General features: G+C 39.7%; 1 protein-coding gene across 1 annotated transcript in view; it reads left to right on the top strand.

The window, feature by feature from the left end:
• Positions 1-23,750, top strand: part of LOC124723147 (hemicentin-1-like) — a 754,903-nt gene that overhangs the window by 595,066 nt on the left and 136,087 nt on the right. Inside the window, exons 43-44 of the mRNA XM_047248337.1 lie at positions 3,315-3,472; positions 19,692-19,831. Coding sequence (XP_047104293.1) covers positions 3,315-3,472; positions 19,692-19,831 — 298 coding nt within the window. The remainder of the gene's footprint in view (positions 1-3,314; positions 3,473-19,691; positions 19,832-23,750) is intronic.

The following is a 23,750-nucleotide window of genomic DNA, read 5'->3' as shown; positions in this document are numbered from 1 at the left end:
ATAAGCTCGATACATGTTTAATGTTCACTCTTCGATATCAGATATAGGGGTATTAAAATTTCAATAAGTATTCATTTTGTTTTTACTCAGTAGTATTTTAGAGAATTCATGTCAGTGTCTTCCCGTATGCCTTTCGGGCATTGACCATCAGGGCCTTGTATAGAGACCTGCTCTGCCTCTCATCACATTGGGAGATCATCACTGCACCACCTTGTCAGTAACTCATGTGTTGTACATGTAACAGATAGAAAGAGACACAGTGCTTCAGTACAGCATTCACAATACACATATTACTTACAAATAAATAATTCAGCATAATTGATGTTGTTCAGGTGGTAATGGCTGACAGTGTTTCAATTATAAAATCTGAAATACTACACAACATGTTGTTGTTTTTGTTTAGAAGTCAGGGTTTGTGGACCAGTCTTTACCTGCACTTTTCACTTCTTCAAAACATTCTGGGTAATGTCTTGAACATTTGAATTAGAGATGTTGCTCCATTATGATCAGTAACACAATAACACTGATACACCACGGCTGCATGTCCATTATTTAACACTGCCTACCCACAACTGACTGGTCAAATGCATATTTATTGTTTACAGTTGTTAGTTCAAGCTGCCAATGTAGTTACTGCACTGGCATTGCTTATAAGTCATGAAGAAAATCAGTCCAGGATCTTTTTTGGTGGACAGTGAATGCCTGTAGTTATATTTGTCTCTCCCAAAATCTTCCTTGATAAATTATCCCATTTTTTAATTACTTGGAAGCTACAGAAGCCAAAAATAGGCAGATGACTTGAAAATCACAAACCTTTATAGCATCATTACTTCAGTTGCCAAAATATCATTTGAGATAAAATTTGTGCAATACAGACTGTAGCAGCTTTAGACTGCACTTAGTAGTGGCCCTCATGCCACCATGAATTTCCTTTGAACGAGAACATCATAGGCCCCATCTTTATGTCTACAGACAGAGAGCGATAAGGAATGTGCCACACATCATCAAGAGCCCATAATCTTCTCATGAGGAAAGACCGAAACACCAAAACAAACAAGGCAAAGCCCATGATGACACATCCCAGGTCTATTATACTGATGATGTGGACATTGATGTGTTTGTGAAAGGAACTAACAATCCCTTGGAACAACCTCACTTCCATCAGAATGTTCCAGTCTTGACAAACAGTTTCCACTTCGCAATGGCAACAAACAGATTCCAAGCGCATATGAAGGGATTCAGACTTCTGTCATGTGGTATTCTTTTTTCCTTTGTTTACAAGAAATACATTACAATACCATAGAGGGGTGCCAGCCATTATTGTACAATACGCATATGTCACTATCTCCACCCACCCCATGCAACACCAAGTGATTTACATGTTCTTCCACATTGGCAGTCTAAAATTAATGGGACAAAACTCATTTATTAATCAAAGTTAATGCATATGAAGAACACACAGAAACTGTATGTATGAAATTTTTTGGGCTCAGATTTACTTTTTCTGTACATTGCGCTTCTGTGCAGCAATGAGTTGCTTTTTTGCTGTGCTATCCAACTAATGGTACAGTACCTCATGAAGAGAAACATAGGGCCACCACATATTTTACCTCTTCTATGTACTGAGTATCTTATGACACACAAGACACTGAGGCAGTCCATCTTTCTCAATAAACAAGAAATGTTTTGTCTTAGCAAAGTGAAACTGGCAGTGGATTACATCTGGAAGTCATAATTACTGTGAACTTCACTACAAACTGTATTCCATTTATAACACAAATGCTTCTGAGCATCAGATGTGCAATATTGCTGACCCTTAGTTGTGCTAAATGACATTGCACAAGCAACAGAAAGACACTGATCAGCCAGAACATTATGACCACTGACCTACTATTAACATAAACCCATCCAGGTGATAGCATTATCACCTGGCAAGGAATGACTGCCAGTCAGGCACATGCTCAAAGCATGTAGTATCAGTGACTGTTCTGACCATGTGTAGAATGGGGAAGGCTCACGATCTATCTGAGTCTGACCGAGGGCAGATTGTGATGGCCTGGAGCTCAGCACAAGCATCTTGGAAACTGCACAATGTGTGGGGTGTTTGAAGAGTACTGTGGTGAGTGCCCTCAGCATGTGGTGAAACCACATCCAGATGTTATGGAGTTGAGCAGCCCCCCTCATTACAGATATCTGACATCATAGGCTGGGCAGACTGGTAAAACAGGACAGGTACTGAACTATGGCAGAACTAACATCAGACTTTAATGCTGGCTAGAGTAAAAGTGTGTATGAACATACAGTGCACCGAACACTCCTAATGTGGGCCTCCACAGTCGATGGCCCATTCATGTGCCAATGTTAACACCATGATATCAGCAGCTACAGCTTAATTGGGCACATAATCATTGGCACTGGATGTTGGTGCAGTAGCAGAGTGTTGCACAGTCTGATTAATCCCAATACCTTCTTCATCATGCCAATGGAAGGGAGCAAATCTGTCATCTTCCAGGGGAATAGCCCCTTGATACCTGTACTGTGGAATGAAAAAAAGATGGTGGTGGGTCCATTATGCTCTGAGGAACATTCATGTGAGCATCTATGGGCCCAGTAGAGCTTGTGCAAGAATTCATGATGGCCAAGGAGTATCATACACTGGTTGCAGACCATGTACCCCCATTCACAACAATCATAATTTCCTGACTGCAGTAGCATGTTTCTGCTAGATAATGTGACGTGTCACAAGGCCAGGAGTGTGATAGAGTGGTTCAAGAAACACAGTGTTGAGTTCCAGTTGATGTGCTGGCTCCCCAACTCACCAAATATGAACACGATCGAACACATCTGGGGTGTGACTGAATGTGGCATCTGAGATCATCGCCTTTCCCTGGAATTTACGGGAATTAGGCTACTTGTGTGTGCAGACGTGGTGCCAATTCCCTCCAGCAACCTACCAAGGCCTCACTGCTTCCATGCCATGGCATATCACCACTGTTATCCATGCCCAAGGTGGAAATACTGGCTATTATGTAGGTGGTCATAACGTTCTGGCTGATAAGTGTAAGGCCACTTTGCTGGCAGCCAACTGCTTACACATGTCGTGTGAGAAGCTGCAACCACTTGCAGATCCCTTGTGGGATGGAGGAGGAACAGACTAATCTTGAGTATTGTCTGTACTCTGACCATAACTTATGATTTACAGTTCATGCTATTGGTGATCAATTTTTCTCAGAACACAATTTTTCTATTTTAATTTTATCTGCAGAACTTCCTTAATTTTTAATACAACAGAGTCAAATGTTTTTATTTTGCAGGTCAGAGTGGTCTGATTGGGGTTCATGCAGTGTTTCATGTGGCTATGGAGTAAAGTATAGAGGGAGACATTGTGCAAATCCACGTCCAGATTATGGTGGAAAGCCTTGTATTGGTTCAACATCTGAAATGTCAACTTGTAACATGCAGAAATGTCCAGGTATTTTCAAATTAAGTATGAATCTGTACACAAAATTGCACAAATATATTACCAAATTATGGTTGCAGTCTCTTATTATCATTGTATAAAGATGGGTATCACTCAAAAAAGTGCTAAAAAATTGAACTGGTATCAGCAAAGGTGCTAGGTTCATGTCTGAGTCCTTCTCTATTTCTTGTATTTTGAATCACTGAATTGAAGAGTGTTTGTATGATGTTGCATAAGCTAAAATGTCAACAAATCTACTTTACTGATGAATTTCACTATTGGCTGTATGTTAAGTCTTGGGGCAAAAGTTAACTCTCAGTTGAACAAATAATACGTTTAGTTTCCATATTGTATCTATGCCTGCATGAGCAGCTGCTCTGACCTTGCTCTCTCGCATGCTAGAGCTTTTGATCATGTGTGTGCTACTGAAAAAATGTAAAACAGTCCACAACTAAAACATTCTTTGAGAACCACCTTACTTTACTACACGCAGTCCTATTATAGGTGATACGCCTTTGCCTTCACCTGAGTCCAATCTGTCTTTCCCAGCCAGCTATAGTGGGACCTACAGTTCAACATAGACTGAATTATGGTGCACCTTCACTTTCTGCACATTAACAGTCATTTTCAGAGGTAAAAGAGTCGATAAGTCTCAGGAAAATTCTTTTGACATACTGGGGATTGAATCCCAGACCTTCAGATTTGTGGACTGGCACCTACACACGTAGCTAAAAAGCAACATTTAAAAACGTGCTACACACTGTAAACAAATTTGTTGCCATCTTCATACAGGCTATCAAGAAAATACAAATTCAGCAACAGTAACTTCAGAAACTGACATACAGATGTTCATAATCTTTTCCCAGGTTGCCTAGCAATAGCTGTGCTGTACGAGTTTTTTACCAGATGTTAAGCATTTATAATTTTTACTTGTTTAGCTAAACCTGAGAAGTGGTATCAGTGTGCATAATTTGTGAACACCGCCCACTGAGTAATTCCGGTTCAGTTATGAGAGTGTGTGGACACACTTCAGGTAAACAAGCTAGGGAAAGAAGTGGTGGCCAGCTTGGTTTAGAATTTCAAGTGTGGTGGGATGCATGTGGTTTAGGGCTGGCATTTCAGCCCTCTGCAAACTGCTTGTACCACTTGAGTGGCATTGACAATCTTTGAAAATCACTACAAGAAGTCTTAGGTGAAACTACGAATAAAAGGCAGTCAAATAAAAAGAAGACAGACAGAAAAAGTAAATAAACTGTTTATTATTTCAGAAGTAATTGTCATAACTATTAATACGTTATCCCATTGCGAGACAAGATGGTCAGTGCCTTCATGATAAAATGTTAACAATTGCCTGTGGACCTCTGATTGTACCCACTTTTACAGCTTTAAGTGTCTCATTTCCTAATCTAGTACCCTCAGCATCACCTGATTTAATTCGACTACTTTACATTATCCTCGTTTTGCTTTTGTTGTTCTTTCAAGACACTGTCCATTCCGTTCAACTGCTCTTCCAGGTCCTTTGCTGTCTCTGACAGAATTACAATGCCATCGGTGAACCTCCAAGTTTTAATTCCTTCTCCATGGATTTTAATTCCTACTCCAATTTTTCATTTGTTTCCTTTACTGCTTGCTCAATATAAAGATTGAATAACATTGGGGATAGGCTACAAACCTGTCTCACTCCCTTCCCAACCACTGCTTCCCTTTCATGCCCTTCAACTCTAATAACTGCCATCTGGTTTCTGTACAAATTGTAAATAGCCTTTTGGTCCCTGTATTTTATCCCTGCCACCTTCAGAATTTGAAAGAGAGTATTCCAATCAACATTGTCAAAGGCTTTCTCTAAGTCTACAAATGCTAGAAATGAAGGTTTGCCTTTTCTTAATCTATTTTCTAAGATAAGTCATAGGGTCAGTATTGCTTCACATGTTCCAACATTTCTACGGAATCCAAACTAATCTTCCCCGAGGTCATCTTCTAACAGTTTTTCCATTCATCTGTAAAGAATTCATGTTAGTATTTTGTAGCCATGGCTTATTAAACTAATAGTTCAGTAATTTTCACATCTGTCAACCCCTGATTTCTTTGGGATTGGAATTATTATTTCTTCTTGAAGTCTGAGGGTATTTCGCCTGTCTCATACATCTTGGTCGCCAGATGGTAGAGTTTTGTCAGGGCTGGCTCTCCCAAGGCTATCAGTAGTTCCAATGGAATGTTGTCTACTCCCGGGGCCTTGTTTTGACTTAGGTCTTTAAGTGCTCTGTCAAACTCTTCATGCAGTATCATATCTCACATTTCATCTCCATCTACATCCTCTTCCATTTCTATAATATTGTCCTCAAGAATATCACCCTTGTATAGACCCTCAATATACTCCTTCCACCTTTCTGCTTTCCCTCCTTTGCTTAGAACTGGTTTTCCATCTGAGCTCTTGACATTCATTCAAGTGGTTTTCTTTTCTCCAAAGGTCTCTTTAATTTTCCTGTAGGCAGTATCTATCTTAACCCTAGTGATATATGCCTCTACATCCTTACATTTGTCCTCTAGCCATCCCTGCTCAGCCATTTTGCACTTCCTGTTGATCTAATTTTTGAGACTTTTGTATTCCTTTTTGCCTGCTTCATTTACTTTGTTTTTATATTTTCTCCTTTCATCAATTAAATTCAGTACCTCTTCTGTTACCCAAGGATGTCTGTTAGCCCTCATCTTTTTACCTATTTGATCCTCTGCTGCCTTCACTATTTCATCTCTCAAAGCTACCCATTCTTCTTCTACTGTATTTCTTTCCCCCATTCCTGTCAATTGTTCCCTAATGCTCTCCCTGAAACTCTCTACAACTTCTGGTTCTGTCATTTTATCCAGGTTCCATCTCCTTAAATTCCCACCTTTTTTGCAGTTTCTTCAGTTTTAATCTACAGTTCAAAACCAATAAATTGTGGTGAGAGTCCACATCTGCCCCTGGAAATGTCTTACAATTTAAAACATGGTTCCAAAATCTCTGTCTTACCATTATATAATCTATCTGAATCGCCAGGCTCCTTCCATGTATACAACCTTCTTTCATGATTCTTGAACCAAGTGTTAGCTATGATTAAGTTATGCTCTGCGCAAAATTCTACCAGGCGGTTTCCTCTTTCATTCCTTACCCCCATTCCATATTCACCTATTACATTTCCTTCTCTTCCTTTTCCTACTATCAAATTCCAGTCACCCATGACTAATAAATTTTCGTCTCCCTTTACTATCTGAATAATTTCTTTTATCTCATCATACATTTCATCAATCTCTTCATCATTTGCGGAGCTAGTTGGCATATAAACTTGTACTACTGTGGTAGGTGTGGGCTTCATATCTATCTTGGCCACAATAATGCACTCACTATGCTGTTTGTAGTAGCTTACCCACATTTCTATTTTTTATCCATTATTAAACCTACTCCTGCATTACCCGTATTTGATTTTGTATTTATAACCCTGTATTCACCTGACCAGAAGTCTTGTTCCTCCTGCCACCGAACTTCACTAATTCCCACTATATCTAACTTTAACCTATCCATTTCACTTTTTATATTTTTTAACCTACCTGCCATATTAAGGGATCTGACATTCCACACTCTGACCTGTAGAACACCAGTTTTCTTTCTCCTGATAACAACGTCCTCCTGAGTAGTCCCTGCCCTGAGATCTGAATGGGGGACTATTTTACCTCAGGAATATTTTACCCAAGAGGATGCCATAATCATTTAACCATATTGTAAAGCTGCATGCCCTCGGGAAAAATTATGGCTGTAGTTTCCACTTGCTTTCAGCCGTTCGCAGTACCAGCACAGCAAGGCTGTTTTGGTTAGTGTTACAAGGCCAGATCAGTCAATCGTCCAGACTGTTGCTCCTGCAGCTACTGAAAAGGCTGCTGCCCCTCTTCGGGAATCACATGTTTGTCTGGTCTCTCAACAGATACCCCTCCGTTTTGGTTGCACCTGCGGTACAGCTATCTGTATCGTTGAGGCACGCAAGCCTCCCCACCAACAGCAAGATCCATGGTTGATGGGGGGGCTGGCAAAATTAGAAGGAAGAAAGAGAAGAGCAAATGGCTTCAGAACAGGATGGTCCACAGTGGATCTAATTTTTACTTTAAGACAACTGCAGGAACAGCACAATGAATATGGAATAGATCTACTAATGGCCTTCCTGGACATTGAAAAAGCATATGGTAGTGTATGTAGAAGCAAAGTGTGGAAAGCCCTGGAGAACAGAGGAGAAGTAAATTATTTGGAGGATAAGGGAAATGTACCATGGAAGTGTGAGTTGTGTGAAAGTGGGAGGAGAGAGATCAGCCTGGATTGAACAGAAGTCTGGCTTGAGGCAGGGAAGTGCAGTTTCACCATTACTCTTCATTGTAGTGATGGATGATATAATGAGTACAGTAGCACAAGTAATTGGTGAAAGGAAGATGAAAGCTATGGTGTTTGCAGATGATCTGATGATTTGGGGGAGTAAGGAGGAGGAAGTACAAGAGCAGTTGGACATATGGGAATGAACAGTACAAAAATATGGGATGAAATATAGTATAAGTAAGAGTGAGATGATTATCACAACAAGAAAGAAGGAGAGAGGAACAACTGGAACAACAATTGGCGAGGAACAATTGAGGAGAGTGGAGAGTTTGAAGTACCTAGGAAGCCTGATACAAGAAGATGGAAAAAATGACAGAGAAATAAACGAGCAGGGGAGGAAAGCAGAAGCATTTCGGAAGAGTGTCAGAAGCTTAATATGGAGCAAGGATGTACCCCAAATCAGTAAAAATGTTATATACCATTCATACTATGTCCCAATCCTGACACACGCATCAGAAACCTGAGTTATGAAAGGAACAGAGAAAAGCAGAGTACAAGCTAATGAGATGAAATTCTTGAAAAACAGTATTGGAGTCTCAAAGATAGACAGGTTAGGAAATTAGCAGATCAGAGAGTTAATGAAGGTGGAGCCATTACAGGAGGAGATAGAGAAATCAAGGCTGAAATGGTACGGACATGTTAAGAGAATGAAGGAGAAGAGGATAACCAGGAGGATACATGAGATGGTCTGGAAGGAAAGAGACCAAGAGGAAGACCGAGAGACAGATGGCTGAAAGTAGAGAAATGTGTCCAGAAGAAAGGAGAAGACAAGACCAAGATGAAGATGGAGAGACGGTGGCAAGACAGGAGATTTTGGAGAGGCCTGTCTTCCATACAGATCCGGCCAGAGGCTGGAAGCTGTTCAAGATGTTGATGCTGATGATAATTTTATATCTTAGTAGGTGAATTTGTGAAAATATTAGCACATTTCTGATGACATCATACTTGTTTCCCTGCATTGTCACTTTCTAAGGGTTATAACATTGTACACTGCCTGACAAAAAAGTGAAGCACCAGGAAGACTTGGTCAGATGTCAATATAACTCACATGTTTACACATCACCGATGAATGTGTGAATCATTAGAGTTGCAATTTTCTGTGGCAGATAGAACATTCACCACAGAGCATTAGTGTTGTTTGTGTTCAATGTTATTATGAGGTCTGGTAGGATATATCAAGGGTGTGAAGAGTGTCGAATGTTGAGTGATAGCTGTGAAGGACACAGACATGCTGTGTATGCATCTTAGAGAGCATTATCAGCACCTGACAGTTTGAAAATAGCCTTATTGTCGGTCCCCATTTGTCTGGCTAGTCAAACCATGCAATATCGAAATTTATGGGCATTCTAATGTGCCAGTAGCCCTATGTTGCATTGTATGGGAACATGAGGGCAGTCATACTCGTCATCAAGCTTCTGGTAGACTATATATGATTACCACAATGGAGGAGCACTGTATTGTGCACCAAGCATACTATAACCTCTTCACATCTGTGCCTGCTATCTGGGAATGGGTAATGGACTCCCTGCACCATTAACATTACAAAACAAACAGCTGCATTTGGAGTGGTGCCATGTTTGGAAAACATGGACTGCTGATGAGTGGTATTGCACTGTGTTCAGTGATGAATCATAGTTCTTCACTACTCCAAATGACCATGGTTGGTGATTATGATGGTAACATGGGGGGAAGTCCCTTTCTTCCATTGTTTTGGGAAGGCACAGTGGTGTTAATCCTGGCATCATAGTGTGGGTATCATATTATGGATATGACTTTAGGCCAGAGCTTGTAGTCACTGAGGAAACTTTGACAGTATAACGGTACATCACAGTCATCCTATGTCTGAATGTGACAGTGTTGTGGCACCATTTTTCAACAAAACAATGCTCTTCCACACATGGCATGTGTCTCTGAACTGTGTGCATGATGTTCAGGTACTACCATGGCTAGCAAGATTCCCAGATATTTCCCCAGTAGAAAACATATGGGACCAGCTCAGATATCAACTCCATCCCAGTGCCATTACCCAGCATATCAAGGACCAGTATAATAGTTTTGGGCCAGTTTGCCAATGAAGAGAACACAACAGCTTTATAACATCCTAAATCAGTGCATGCATCCAGGCCAGAGGGGGTGCAATGCTAGACTGGCAAGTGGGCTCATACTGTCAAGTTCTTTATAAATTTTACTCAATAACATCACATAACCTCTCAACACATGAATTTTCATTTTGTTTCCTCCTACCCTTCTGGGTGCTTCTCTTTGTGTATCAGTCAGTATAAATACTTCTGAAGATGATCTCACTTACAGGAGCCTAAGAGAAGTGAGAGACTCATTGATTGGTGTACATATCCTCCATATAACAAGGTCTCTGAGTGTGAAAAATGTGGATTTCAAGCACAAGCACCTATTATTAGGATCAGAAAATCCATTGCAATTGGTATGATGAAGGGCAGAGTAATTTAAAAGACTGATTTACCAAAATATTAGAGCCATCTCTGAACTTATGGAGGAAACAGAGATGTATAAATGGATATACTGCAAGTAGGAAGTAAGAAACGCATAGAACAGAAACATCTGATGCATCCAGATAGAGAGAAATTCTTGTAGAACATTTGTTTGCAAGCAGTGAATGAAGTAAACCATGATTGGACTACCAACAATAGCACTGAAGAAACAAAAAGAAAATGGAACTTGTTTTGAAACTGGAACATCTCACTTCACAGATCCTGAGAGGTGAATAGTGTATGTAATTTCATCTCAGGAACAAATTATGACAAGCCTTAAAATGGAGTGCCTTCTACACCAGGGTAAGATCATGTACACATACACAAAAACCATATCCAGGCTCCTGGTGCCACCATGAATAGCACAGCATGTACAGAATGTCTGTTATATTTTATACGTGACTGATATTTTGTAAATATTAGTCAGGGTGCTAGTGTGACAAAGGGAAAGAGTGATAATTAGTATTGACCTTATGAATTGCATGCTTAACTCCTTGTTACTGCTGGAGCACACCATCATCACAATGAGTCAATAAATCAAAATCCATAGACAGCTAGACCCTTCAACTTTTCAGTATTCTTAATTTAAAATTTATCAAGCTGCAGCTCAAGGAAATGTTAAGAGCTGTGTCATTTGACTAATAAAATTCACAGTGTGAATGAAAAAACCATAGCAACATGAAACTATGCATTGTTCCAAATTTGCTGGAGCTTTAATCCTAACTTCCTGAATACCACACTAGAAAATCTGTCATTTGTGATCTTCTCACAATTTCCAACTCTAGACTAATGCATCTAAGGCTTATCCAAGTGGTCCATTTTCTTCGCAGTCACTAACAGCTCTATTATGTGCCTGAATACATAGAAAAAGCTTTTTGCATAACACACAGTTTTACTATTAGACCAATTTTTTTCAGTATACAAATGAGTCAGGCTCTCATGGCATATTAATACACTCTACAGTGTAATGAGTTGCATATATGTATCATGATGTTATACACTGTACACTTTTACATGTTATCTGGATACAAAAGAAATGAGATTACTCACATTATGAGGGGAAGGTCAGTTGTAGGGAAGGCAAATGGCTGACGGAAGTTTATTGCAAGAACTGCAGGAAAGTATACCCCTCCTATATAGAAGACTACCTAAAGAACACTTGTATGACCAGTTCTTGAGTACTGCTTGAGTGTTTGGGATCCCCACCAAGTTAGATTAAAAGAAGACATTGAATCAATTCAGGGGTGAGCTGATAGGTTTGTTACCAGTAGGTTCAGTCAAAACACAAGTGTTAGGGGAATTCTCCTGGAACAAACTGGAATTCCAGCAGCGAATAAGAAGTTCTTCCTCTGAAATACTATTGAGAAAGTTTAGAGAGTCAACAGCAGCAACAGACTAGAGAATGATCCTACTGCCACCAACATACACATCACCTAGGGGCCACAAAGACAATATAAGATCAGGGTTTGTGTGGAAGCATGTAGACTTATAGACACTTGTATTTCCCTCACCCCATTTGTGAGTATAAGAGGAAATGGAATGACTTGCAGTGCCACAAGGTACTTTCCATCACGCAGCATATGATGGCTTGCAGGACAGCCGGAATGGCCGAGCAGTCCTAGGTGCTACAGTCTGAAACCGTGTGACTGCTACGAATCTTGCCTTGGGCATGGATGTGTGTGATGTCCTTAAGTTAGTTAAGATTAAGTAGTTCTAAGTTCTAGGGGACTGATGACCTAATGAAGTTTCTAACTTGGATGCCTAAAGGGGGGGGGGGGGGGGGTTCGGCAATCCCACAGGTATTAAATAAGTTTACTGATGAAAAATTACAACTTTCAAAATGGTTTATGTATTTTAACTAAATCATCAGTTTATAAATGTTGTTAATTGTTATAAATATTGGATTGCGTGAATAATAAACTGACATATTACAATACAAAATACAGATGTGTTCATATACAATAGACTACTCTGAGTCCTCATCTTCAAGGCAACAGACACACTTCACAATTTTTTCTGAATGTGTGTTACACACATGTTTGACACTGTCCACGATACTGTTCTGGATTACTTAGATTGTTGTACTTCTGCTTCTTTGTTTTAGCTTCTCTTATACAAATATGGCACCGACCTTTCCCTGCAGGAGGCTGACGTGCTTCTGGTGTCACTTCTTTGATTTTCTTTTGTAGAATAGTCTCCATTGATTGAACAATTTGGTTAGATAACCCTCTTGCATTGGCACTTCTTTCTTCTACCTGCAATTTCACTAGTTCCATCCCAGCTTGCAGAAGATAAAGTTTCCATTAGTTGTGTTTCGTTTCATTCCATCTTGGATGTTGCTGGATGAATATGGTGATTGCATTGATAGCACAAATGTTGATGAGAGAGTAAAATACAGATAGGGGCCACCTCTTTGTTCCCCTCTTGCAGGTGTACATACATGCCATTTGATCAATGGTATCAATTCCACCTTTAGTGGAATTGTAATATGCATTTATCTCAGTTTTATTCTTCTCTCCTCCAACAGTGCCTTTTTCTTGGTGCATTGTTGACAACATCATTAAGTTTTTACTTGGTTTCGTTTTTGCTATGTAGGACACCAAAGTTACTGGAGGCCTACCTGTTGATGGGTCTGTGAACAAGAACATTGATGAATATAGCGCTTGATGACATGTTCTTCATTATGTCTGGAATATATTTCCTGTTTGACTGGAGAGTTCCTACTGTAGTAACTTTGTAGTCTTGGTATAACTCTTCCGCCAAATCCACTGATGTATTGTATCGGTTTGTAGTTATATTTTGACCAGTATTTTTCACAGGTGCTACCAGATGTTTAACGACATCTGCTGAACCCCATTCTTCTTTCGACAAATTCTGAACATTACCTGGATAGGGTTCCATATTCAAGATGTATCTGTCAACTGCATCGGACATCATGTGTATAAGGATGCCATACTTGCCCAGTTTATCCTTCATAAATACTTTGAAGGGGCAGTGCCCTCTGAACAAGCTGAGCATCTCATCAATGGTGAGGTGGACCCCTGGTTTATACAGTAGTGGAAACCTGTCATTCACTTTGTTGAAAACATCACGGATTCCTGCGAACTTGTCTGCTTCCCTTCTTAGCTGGCGAGTGCTTTTGTCATCAAACCTTATGATTGCTATAAGTTCCTTGAAATGTCCTCTTGCCATAATACCCTTGTAAACTGGCTGATCCATTAGGTCTGACAGAAGACTGTGCACACTGACAGAATTGTCCTTATTTGCCCCCATAAGTATTAGGATTCCTATAAAGGCATACAATTCTTTCTCATTAGTCAAAGTAACATTTCGCCTAAATGCCTCTTCATTTGAATGTTTTACTACAATATCCATGATATCAAGCATAAGAAGTAACTTCAAGGCTTCTCCAGGTGAATGGCAAACACCAGCTGGAGTTACTCCTGCCTGCCCTCTTACTATATTAGCAACAGACCTCTGAGGAATTCCAGGTTGTGTGGTTACGTACCTTCTTCCAGACTTGGCCACAATAACATCCTGATGGTCACTGCCTGACGCTGCACTATCTTCATCTTCTCTAACATCCACATCACTTTTCTGATCTGAATCATACTCCATAACACCATCCTCATATTCACTTTCACTCCCCGAGTCAGAATCTTCATCTAAAATTTCATTCAGAACTCTTTCTAAAGACAAGTCACGTATTTTTTTAGTCATTTCTATACTCCTGGAAATTGAAATAAGAACACCGTGAATTCATTGTCCCAGGAAGGGGAAACTTTATTGACACATTCCTGGGGTCAGATACATCACATGATCACACTGACAGAACCACAGGCACATAGACACAGGCAACAGAGCATGCACAATGTCGGCACTAGTACAGTGTATATCCACCTTTCGCAGCAATGCAGGCTGCTATTCTCCCATGGAGACGATCGTAGAGATGCTGGATGTAGTCCTGTGGAACGGCTTGCCATGCCATTTCCACCTGGCGCCTCAGTTGGACCAGCGTTCGTGCTGGACGTGCAGACCGCGTGAGACGACGCTTCATCCAGTCCCAAACATGCTCAATGGGGGACAGATCCGGAGATCTTGCTGGCCAGGGTAGTTGACTTACACCTTCTAGAGCACGTTGGGTGGCACCGGATCCATGCGGACGTGCATTGTCCTGTTGGAACAGCAAGTTCCCTTGCCGGTCTAGGAATGGTAGAACGATGGGTTCGATGACGGTTTGGATGTACCGTGCACTATTCAGTGTCCCCTCGATGATCACCAGTGGTGTACGGCCAGTGTAGGAGATCGCTCCCCACACCATGATGCCGGGTGTTGGCCCTGTGTGCCTCGGTCGTATGCAGTCCTGATTGTGACGCTCACCTGCACGGCGCCAAACACGCATACGACCATCATTGGCACCAAGGCAGAAGCGACTCTCATCGCTGAAGACGACACGTCTCCATTCATCCCTCCATTCACGCCTGTCGCGACACCACTGGAGGCGGGCTGCACGATGTTGGGGCGTGAGCGGAAGACGGCCTAACGGTGTGCGGGACCGTAGCCCAGCTTCATGGAGACGGTTGCGAATGGTCCTCGCCGATACCCCAGGAGCAACAGTGTCCCTAATTTGCTGGGAAGTGGCGGTGCGGTCCCCTACGGCACTGCGTAGGATCCTACGGTCTTGGCGTGCATCCGTGCGTCGCTGCGGTCCGGTCCCAGGTCGACAGGCACGTGCACCTTCCGCCGACCACTGGCGACAACATCGATGTACTGTGGAGACCTCACGCCCCACGTGTTGAGCAATTCGGCGGTACGTGCACCCGGCCTCCCGCATGCCCACTATACGCCCTCGCTCAAAGTCCGTCAACTGCACATACGGTTCACGTCCACGCTGTCGCGGCATGCTACCAGTGTTAAAGACTGCGATGGAGCTCCGTATGCCACGGCAAACTGGCTGACACTGACGGCGGCGGTGCACAAATGCTGCGCAGCTAGCGCCATTCGACAGCCAACACCGCGGTTCCTGGTGTGTCCGCTGTGCCGTGCGTGTGATCATTGCTTGTACAGCCCTCTCGCAGTGTCTGGAGCAAGTATGGTGGGTCTGACACACCGGTGTCAATGTGTTCTTTTTTCCATTTCCAGGAGTGTATGTCTGGGTGTGAACAATAGGGAACTGCACTAACTCACTGCAAGTTTACAAGATAAATAACAGCTGACAGACATCAACAATCACTTCCTCTGAAAGTAAACCAATTGTTGTGAATATCAAGAACACCAACCAACAAGAAACTAACTTGCATTGTTGTAGAGATGAGAAATACGAAATCCTACTAAGGGAAATTTTCTATAACATAGAAGCCTAAGGTGGTGTTGGTGGTGGGGGGGGGGGGGGGGGTTGTTGGACCCATAATAAGTTTATGTATTTTTTCTTCCAAAGCAGGAATTTTCTATAAAATAAATTGACACTAATGTTTCATAAAATAGCCAACAAACAATACCTCAAAGGGAATATGTAGTATGAAAGTTACTTGGGCAAAAGTAGGGGGACAAAAAAATTGTGAGTTCAACGAACCACCCACCCCCCCCTCCCTTCGGTGTCCTAGGGCTAAGTGCCTTTCAAACTATCTGGCACAGCATGAAAAAGTGCCTACATCTGAACCCAAACTTTTTCCAAGTAAAGTCTTCTTATCACATTTATTAGTCTATTAGGCAGTGCTGTTTTCATCAGTCTATTTTGTGACAAAGTAGCTCTCAAATGAAAACTAGGTCATGTTTTATTGTATTTGTTGCCTCAATGAGCTGCACAACTGATACAACTGGTGAATGATTGATGATCTGATGTTGAAGTCCTGGTGGGAATCTGTATGTTTGCCATCATGCAGTGTGCTGGGGTCAACCATTTACACCTTTCTTGGCCCACTGACAACACTACATAACAATATATTGGACTACTTCTTGGATGGTCCATGCAAGTGACTGCAGATCCATAATATTACTTAGATGAAATAAAGTTAATTGCACAAATTGTCCACATAGTCATCTTCATGGCACATTTATGATGCTTAATCATCCAGTATGGTGCCAAAAACTATAGACCACTCTTCCACTAAATCAGATACTGTTGCTACTTGCTCAGTGTTGTTACACTCAGTACACAGTTCCTTCCCAGCTCACAGCATGGTGCTTAAAATCTTTATCTTTTCTCTCTCAGTCAGTCTCCCATGCAAATGTAGTGTTTCTGCGGCACACATTTAGAACTATCCATTTTCAACTATCATAAATGAAATAAGAAAATTACAACACTTTGTTCCCAGTTTATGTTTAGCATCTATTGTATACCAGCACTAAACTGCTGGATGCAGGCTGACAATAGACTGTGTGACAGATTGTAATAAAATTATGAATTATATACTGAGTATCTGCAGAATTTCAATCTTTGTTTATTTGTAGGATTCCTCTTTTTTATCTTTTATGATTATAAATTCCACACTCTCATTTCACTGTGCTATCACTGTACGAGTTACACATTATGATTAGTACTTCATTTTAAAAATCTAAGTTGGTTCCACACACAGTGAGTGATCATTGGAGACAGTGTGGAAATTCCACATTCTTGTTCTGATCAAAATCTTAGGGAATGTTGTTTTCCTATTGCCTTCCTACAGCCTGATATGAAACACCAAACAAGTATTTGTGTCATGTGGGTGGCTACCATGAAAGCATGTGCAGGGCAGTATTCTGTTTATCCTGTCACAGATGTGTGTAAAAGGAATGGAAGATAGAAGTGAAAGCTAGTGCCAGTGGTAAAGAAACCATCAAGCTAAAGATTCCCATTCAATTGGCAGATCACCATCATTCATGACAGCAGCTGTCATGTTAGCTAATGTTCGTTTCAAAATAATTCTAGAAATTCACAACAGAAGGCAGTACCTGTTAAGGGATAGGTGGCGATACATCCGTACATTCTTCTCACATGAAATGAGTTCTGTTTCTGACCAATAGGTGTCTTGTGCATCAAGAAAATAGTGGCCTAAGCTATACTTGGTCGCCGTCTTTTGAAGACAGCAATGTCGCTTGAGCTATGTTCAGGCTTGGTGTATAAAATATTAAAAACAAATGATTCAACCTATGTTGCTGCCTATGATCAAGGGATGTATACAACAAATTTTAACCATATAATAAGCAAAGAAATACCATTGAAACATGGTGGCAAGTCTGAAAATGAAGTTGTGGTGATAAAGAATATTAATTTTTCAATTTTGAACCAGATTCAGGATGCACAACTTAAATGGATCCATAATACAGTTATCTGTCAGAAGCTAGACTAGTATCAAGGATCTCTTAAGTTTTCTCTGGAGATGGAAAAGCACATCTTTTTTTAAAAATTAATGACTAAATATTGGAACAGTTGATGTTTTTAGATTTGAAATTTATCTTTTATTCATATATGCTTCTATTCACAAATGTTTTTATTCATGTAAATGAATAATGGTTCAAATAAATTTTCTTATTTGCCATTCATGAATAATGAATAATAATATTTATCTGTATTTATTATTAATCGTTTAAATAAATTTTACTCACCTCTGTTTAGGAAATGTGTCTTGGATACTTAACCACATATATGCTTGTTGTGCCAAAGACATATCTACATCTACATCTACATTTATACTCCACAAGCCACCCAACGGTGTGTGGCAGATTATATGTACTTGTCATGTCATATACAGCTAACCTTAGTAATATTATAATATTTATTTCAAAATCTTCTTGTTTTATTAATGTCTAAGTATGAGTTATCCTGCTTGGGATGCACTGGAGCCATTCACAAAATTCAAAAATTAGGTTTTAACATCATTGACAATGGGGTCGTTAGGGATGGAGCACAAACTTTAATTGAGGAACGAAATGAAATGTGTCCTTCCTGTAGGGATTATCCAGCATTTGCCTTAATCAGTTTCTTGAAACCACAGCAAATCTAATTAGGATGGTCATATGTGAACCAGTGAAGGACCACCTTGCTTAGTCTTAAAATTCCCAGATGTCATACTTCTGTGGTGTTATGTGTCTAGCAAAATGAATTGAACATGATGTTCCACTTTGCTTAGTCCAAGATATCACACTAGTATGATGTGTTTCTAATAACATGGATTTAATTTGATGTGTATTGCTCAAATAAATATGGCCTGATAACTTACAGTACCTTTGTTGCTAATCTTAGAAAATTTTATTGCTACACTGTTCTGACATTTGTTTAAATTTCCTGTGCAGTACTCTCTATTTCATTCAAATCGTTTCTAGCGACTCACCTCTTTTTCAGTGACTGTTTGTTATTTGTTTTAACAGATGTTGGTATACAAGATTCTTTCAAATCATGTTGCTCCATAGAGATACAGACAGGGTTCTTGAGACAGCAGGATGTATTAAATTTGGTCAAGCCATTCCATTGCTTTTCTGTAGAAGTAGTGATACCTCATTGGTAACCACTGACCTCAATAAATAACAAATCATCATCTCAGACTGAAAACAGGACTAATAGTCCAGTCTACCAGTGGACTGCTCATTTGAAAAGACATATTTTCTGTGTTATGCATTTTATAATTAGGTTGAGACAGTCCAAGATGAGAAAACCACAAGCAACATTTCACCCCCATTTGCTATTCATTTCTTCATTTGTGGACATCCTCAACTTTCATGTAGGCAGCTGTTAAAAATATAGCTTACGAACAACAGCCTCACAATACATTTACTCTTCTTTGAATTTTTTCATGAAGAATCAGGTACAATTTGAAAATAATAGTAGTGTTTGTATATATAACACTAGGAAAAAGTGGTCTCCATTGTCCACAACTTACACTGATTCCTCCACAGAAAGGAGCAAATTATTCAATCATAAAAATATTCACCATCTCCCTTGTGAACTAATGGAGCTGGCACACAAAGAAAGTTTTAAAAGCAAAATATAAGTCTGTCTACCCCACAGAAGAATTTCTGAATAGACAGTAGTTTGGTGAAATTTGTCAAATTTTGTTGTTGATTGAAATTACAGCAAAAATCCAGTTATGTAAATGGTCAATATGTAGCCATGTTTTCAAAGAGAAATGTGTCTCATTTGTAAATCCAATGACACATTCCACATCACTACAAGTTGTCACAAAATACACAAATACAAATACAAATACAAATAATCTGTGGAACACACAAGAAAGTAAGCTGAACTAGGGAGGGAGGGAGAGTGAGAGACAGAGCTGGCTGCGTCAATAAATGTAAGAGTGTTGTGAATGGAAATGAAATTAATTTGAGATAATTGCAGTGCTCCATTTATTTTCAGTCGATGGTGGCTGGTCTGAATGGGGTCCTTGGAGTCAGTGCTCTGCTACATGTGGCCTTGGAAATAAGCAGCGATTCAGAACATGTACAAGTCCTATGCCAGCAAATGGAGGAGCTTTCTGCAGTGGTGAGAATTTACAGGTGTGCAATAGTTTTCATCATGAGTATAGAATATAACATGAATTTACAATGTAACAAAATGTAACAGGATCAGTAAGTTTTACATTGTCCGTAACATTCATGTGACCACCACCTATGTTCAACATCAACTTTCAGTAACCAGTCACAGGCTAATGGCAACACTACCAGTGGAGAATACATAAAGCATGAAGGGTAGGGTGAGGGGAGGGGGGGAGGGGGGACCCAGAAACCAATGCAGTCATTGTCGTAATGTAGAAACAGGGTGATTTATGTGCATCTACAGTTAAGTTTGTAAACAGTTTGCATGCAACTATGATTAAAATATACTATGCATGGCAAAATGGGGCTATCCAAAACCAGCGCTAAAGCAACTGTGGTGCACCACAGGCCATAGATTACATGGCGGAACAAGGGTTGTGAAGATGTATGTGGGTGAGCAGATGTGCAACCATTGAACAACTGACCACCTAGATAAATGTAGGAACTACCAATAGAGTCTCCTCCACGGCCATTCAGCAAATGTTGCTGGGAATGAGCCTCTGCAGCAGGCACCCGGTTCATGCACCCCTGCTTACTGATATTCATCAGCAATGAAGGCTGGAATTTGCATTCCATTACCACAACTGGATGTCTACTGAGTGATGGCACATGGCCTTTACAGACATATCAGATTTTATGCTTAATTGGACAGAAAACAGGCATCTTGCAACAATAATCAGAAGGATCCAGTCCAAGGGAACGAGCATTATGGTGTGGCAAGTGTTTTTGTGACATTCCCTGGGTGATCTTATCATTCTGGAAGGCACAATGGCTTAACACAAGTATCTAATCTTGGTTAATAGCGTCTACATGTAGGATAATGCAACATTTCACACAACTTACAGTGTATGCGTGTGGCTGGAAGAGCACTAGGATGAGTTTACTGTACTCTCCTGGCCACCAAACTCCCCAAATTTATACTGAATTCAGAATCTGTGGGACCACCTTGATCAGGCTGTTTGTGCCATGGATCCTCAATTGAGAAACCTAGTGCAGCCATTCATACCACTGAAATCAGCATGGCTCCACATCCCTGTCAGTACCTTCCAGAACCTCACTGACTCTTTTTTTCTTTTTTTTCATGTCTTGCAGCAGTCCTTGCTACAAAAGGTGGTTTTTCAGGCTTTTGACCTGTTATCACTTAAAATGTGACTGGATAGTGTACAAAATGTTCATGCTGGTTCTTTGGGTATTGGTATCAGATCAATTTCATCTTTGAACTGAAAGCAGTTGTCCTTCAAAAGCAGTTATGTAACAGTAAAAACATGCAAGTATGTGTTTTATATAGAACTATGTCAAAAAATATTAACTAAAGTGCGGACGTCATCTTCCAGATTATAACACAAGCATATTGTCGAATGACTACATACGAGTATTACACATGTAAATGAGCAGAAACAGAATAGGCCATTAGCATGTCATAGCAATTTAGGCAGATTGCTTATCATTGCAGAAAAACAGGAGCAAAGTGTGCTTGTGAATAATGAAATATTTTGTGCAGTACTTGATGAGAAGGTAGATTAGTAAAATATTTCTAAGTAATGAAATCATTTTATACACAATATTATAATCATACTGGACTGTTTTATTTAAAAACCTTGTTAATAAGAATCCTGATTACTTACAACAGTGTGAATAAACCCTTGCAAATCAAATTATTTGAAACATAATTGATCATACTAAAAAATAAAAACTATTACTTTTGAGATGAGCAAAACAGACTCATAGGAAGCCATTCATATGCGGGTAAGACACCAGAGAAAACAAATTATGCTTGTAATTGGTGTATGAGATCTGAATTTTGTGCTCATTGACAAAAAGTGATGTCACTGGGAAGAGATGGTTGTACTTTTGAAGTTAAGATACTCAACATGTGGAGTTGCTTCAGGAGTCTGTGATTGTGTATGGTATGTGTGTGATGTGAATTAGTGAGACCAAAGGAATCTTCTTGGACTCCCTATCCATGCAGTATCAATCTTATTGTGACACTGCTTTCTGCATTATTTGAAGTATGGAGTAGGTAAAATGGTAAAGCTTTAACAAATTTCAGCAAATCGTCCCAACAAAATGTAACAATTTTTGTCGTAAATTACTTACTGTCTGATTAAACTGTACTTTACAGTAATAGTACCATATATAGTCATAACCTCACATTTTTCCATATTTGTGAATTTAATTTGGTTTGTTGAAAAACTCTATCTCCTGCAAAATATAGTTTTTATTTCTCATATATTTAACCCACAAATGTTTTGGCACCTATATGTAAGCTTCTGTGAGTCTGGTTTTCATTACTGTAAAACATTTAGTTCATTTTCTGTTTTAGTCCTAATAGTTTTTTTTCACTCATTGCTGAATGCCCATAAGTACCACAGTCAACATTCCACAGTCCACATTGAGTTTCAGCCAAATTGTGTCCTCTTGCTTTGATATATTGAAAACCTGCATATATATCAGGAGAGTGGAATTTATTTCTCCAACCGTGTAACTAGCTTTTACACAAAGGCAAAGTACAAAGGATGGTCATAAACTTTTAACTCTCACTTTAAAAAAATCAAGTTATTCAATTCATTTTGTGTACAAATTGAGATCTCTGTGCCACATTGCCATAGTGTGTGACAAGAGGAGCATCATTGATGAAGTGGAGACAGGCTACACCTCTTTGTTGTGGCTGTTCTAACTGTGTGCTGCGGTGCTGCCGCATGGGGATTTAGGCTGCACCTCTTTGTTTTAACTGTTCTAGCTGTGTCATGCAGCGCTGTTGTGTGGGGATTTCAATGTATACCAGGACTGCAAACATATTCATAGGAACCAAAAAACTTATTCATGTAATTTTATTTTTTTGAGGTGATAATTAAAACTTTATCACTGCCCCTTGTACTTACTTTGCTTTGTCTATGGGCTATGCTATTTTGTTTTGGCTCATATGGTGACACATTATTGTACTTTGTAAAGGTGCTTTCAATGTGTTTCAGGACTGCAGACATGTACCTATAAACAAATTACTTGCATAATCTTACTTTTTTGAGACGACAATTAAATCTTTATGACTACCTATCATAACAACCTTACAAAGTGATTAGATTATCCATATACAAATGATATGAGGATGTTACTGTGCATGTGTAAGCTGTATTCAGTCATATTTTATCAATGATCTGCACTTACTTTTGACCTCATGACTTGTAAACACTTTTGTACATGCTTCAGTAGGTATAAGTATTTGCTCTGTTGTCAACCTCTTAATGGTCTGGGCATTTAAAATCATTTGTTTGTTTGTTTAATGGACCATTGGCAAAGAATTTTAACAAATGTACCATAAAAAGAACATAAAAAAGTACACAGTGGAAAGTTCTTGGACATACTCATTCATCAAAAAGCAATGCTGAGATACAATAGTCATTGCTAATGTATTTAATCCTAATGTGGTGTGTACAGAACATCTACCAGCTTACTGTCAGGCCATTTCTTAACACTGGAAGTGATTTCCTGTTCAGCACTGCACTCACACAACAAGTCCTTGTCTGTGTCGCACCAATGTGGCGGCATTTTTGCATACCTAAAATCTATTTGCAAATGATTGAGTTGGTTTCACAATGTTCCTGGTAAAAATTCAACCCAATCCCAATAACCTTATAGCTACAGCAGGCCATTCACAAGCACCTTTAAACAAAATGGTTGAAATATAGATTCTTTTAATATTTGAGTGAGTCAAATGAAAAAATTAAACGTATTTTTGCATGTGATTTACTGAACAAAAGTGGAACAAAAACAAATCACCTTTTGAAATAGTCTCCCTGACATTCAATGCACTTCCTCCAGTGCACAAGAAGTGCACAAATTTCACTACAAAAAAATTATTGTGGTAGTGTGTGCAGCTACT

The sequence above is a fragment of the Schistocerca piceifrons genome, chromosome X, assembly GCF_021461385.2.
Source record: "Schistocerca piceifrons isolate TAMUIC-IGC-003096 chromosome X, iqSchPice1.1, whole genome shotgun sequence".
NCBI lineage: Eukaryota > Metazoa > Arthropoda > Insecta > Orthoptera > Acrididae > Schistocerca > Schistocerca piceifrons.
Note: the sequence above shows the minus strand (reverse complement) of the source record. Positions and strands in the feature narration are given on the sequence as shown.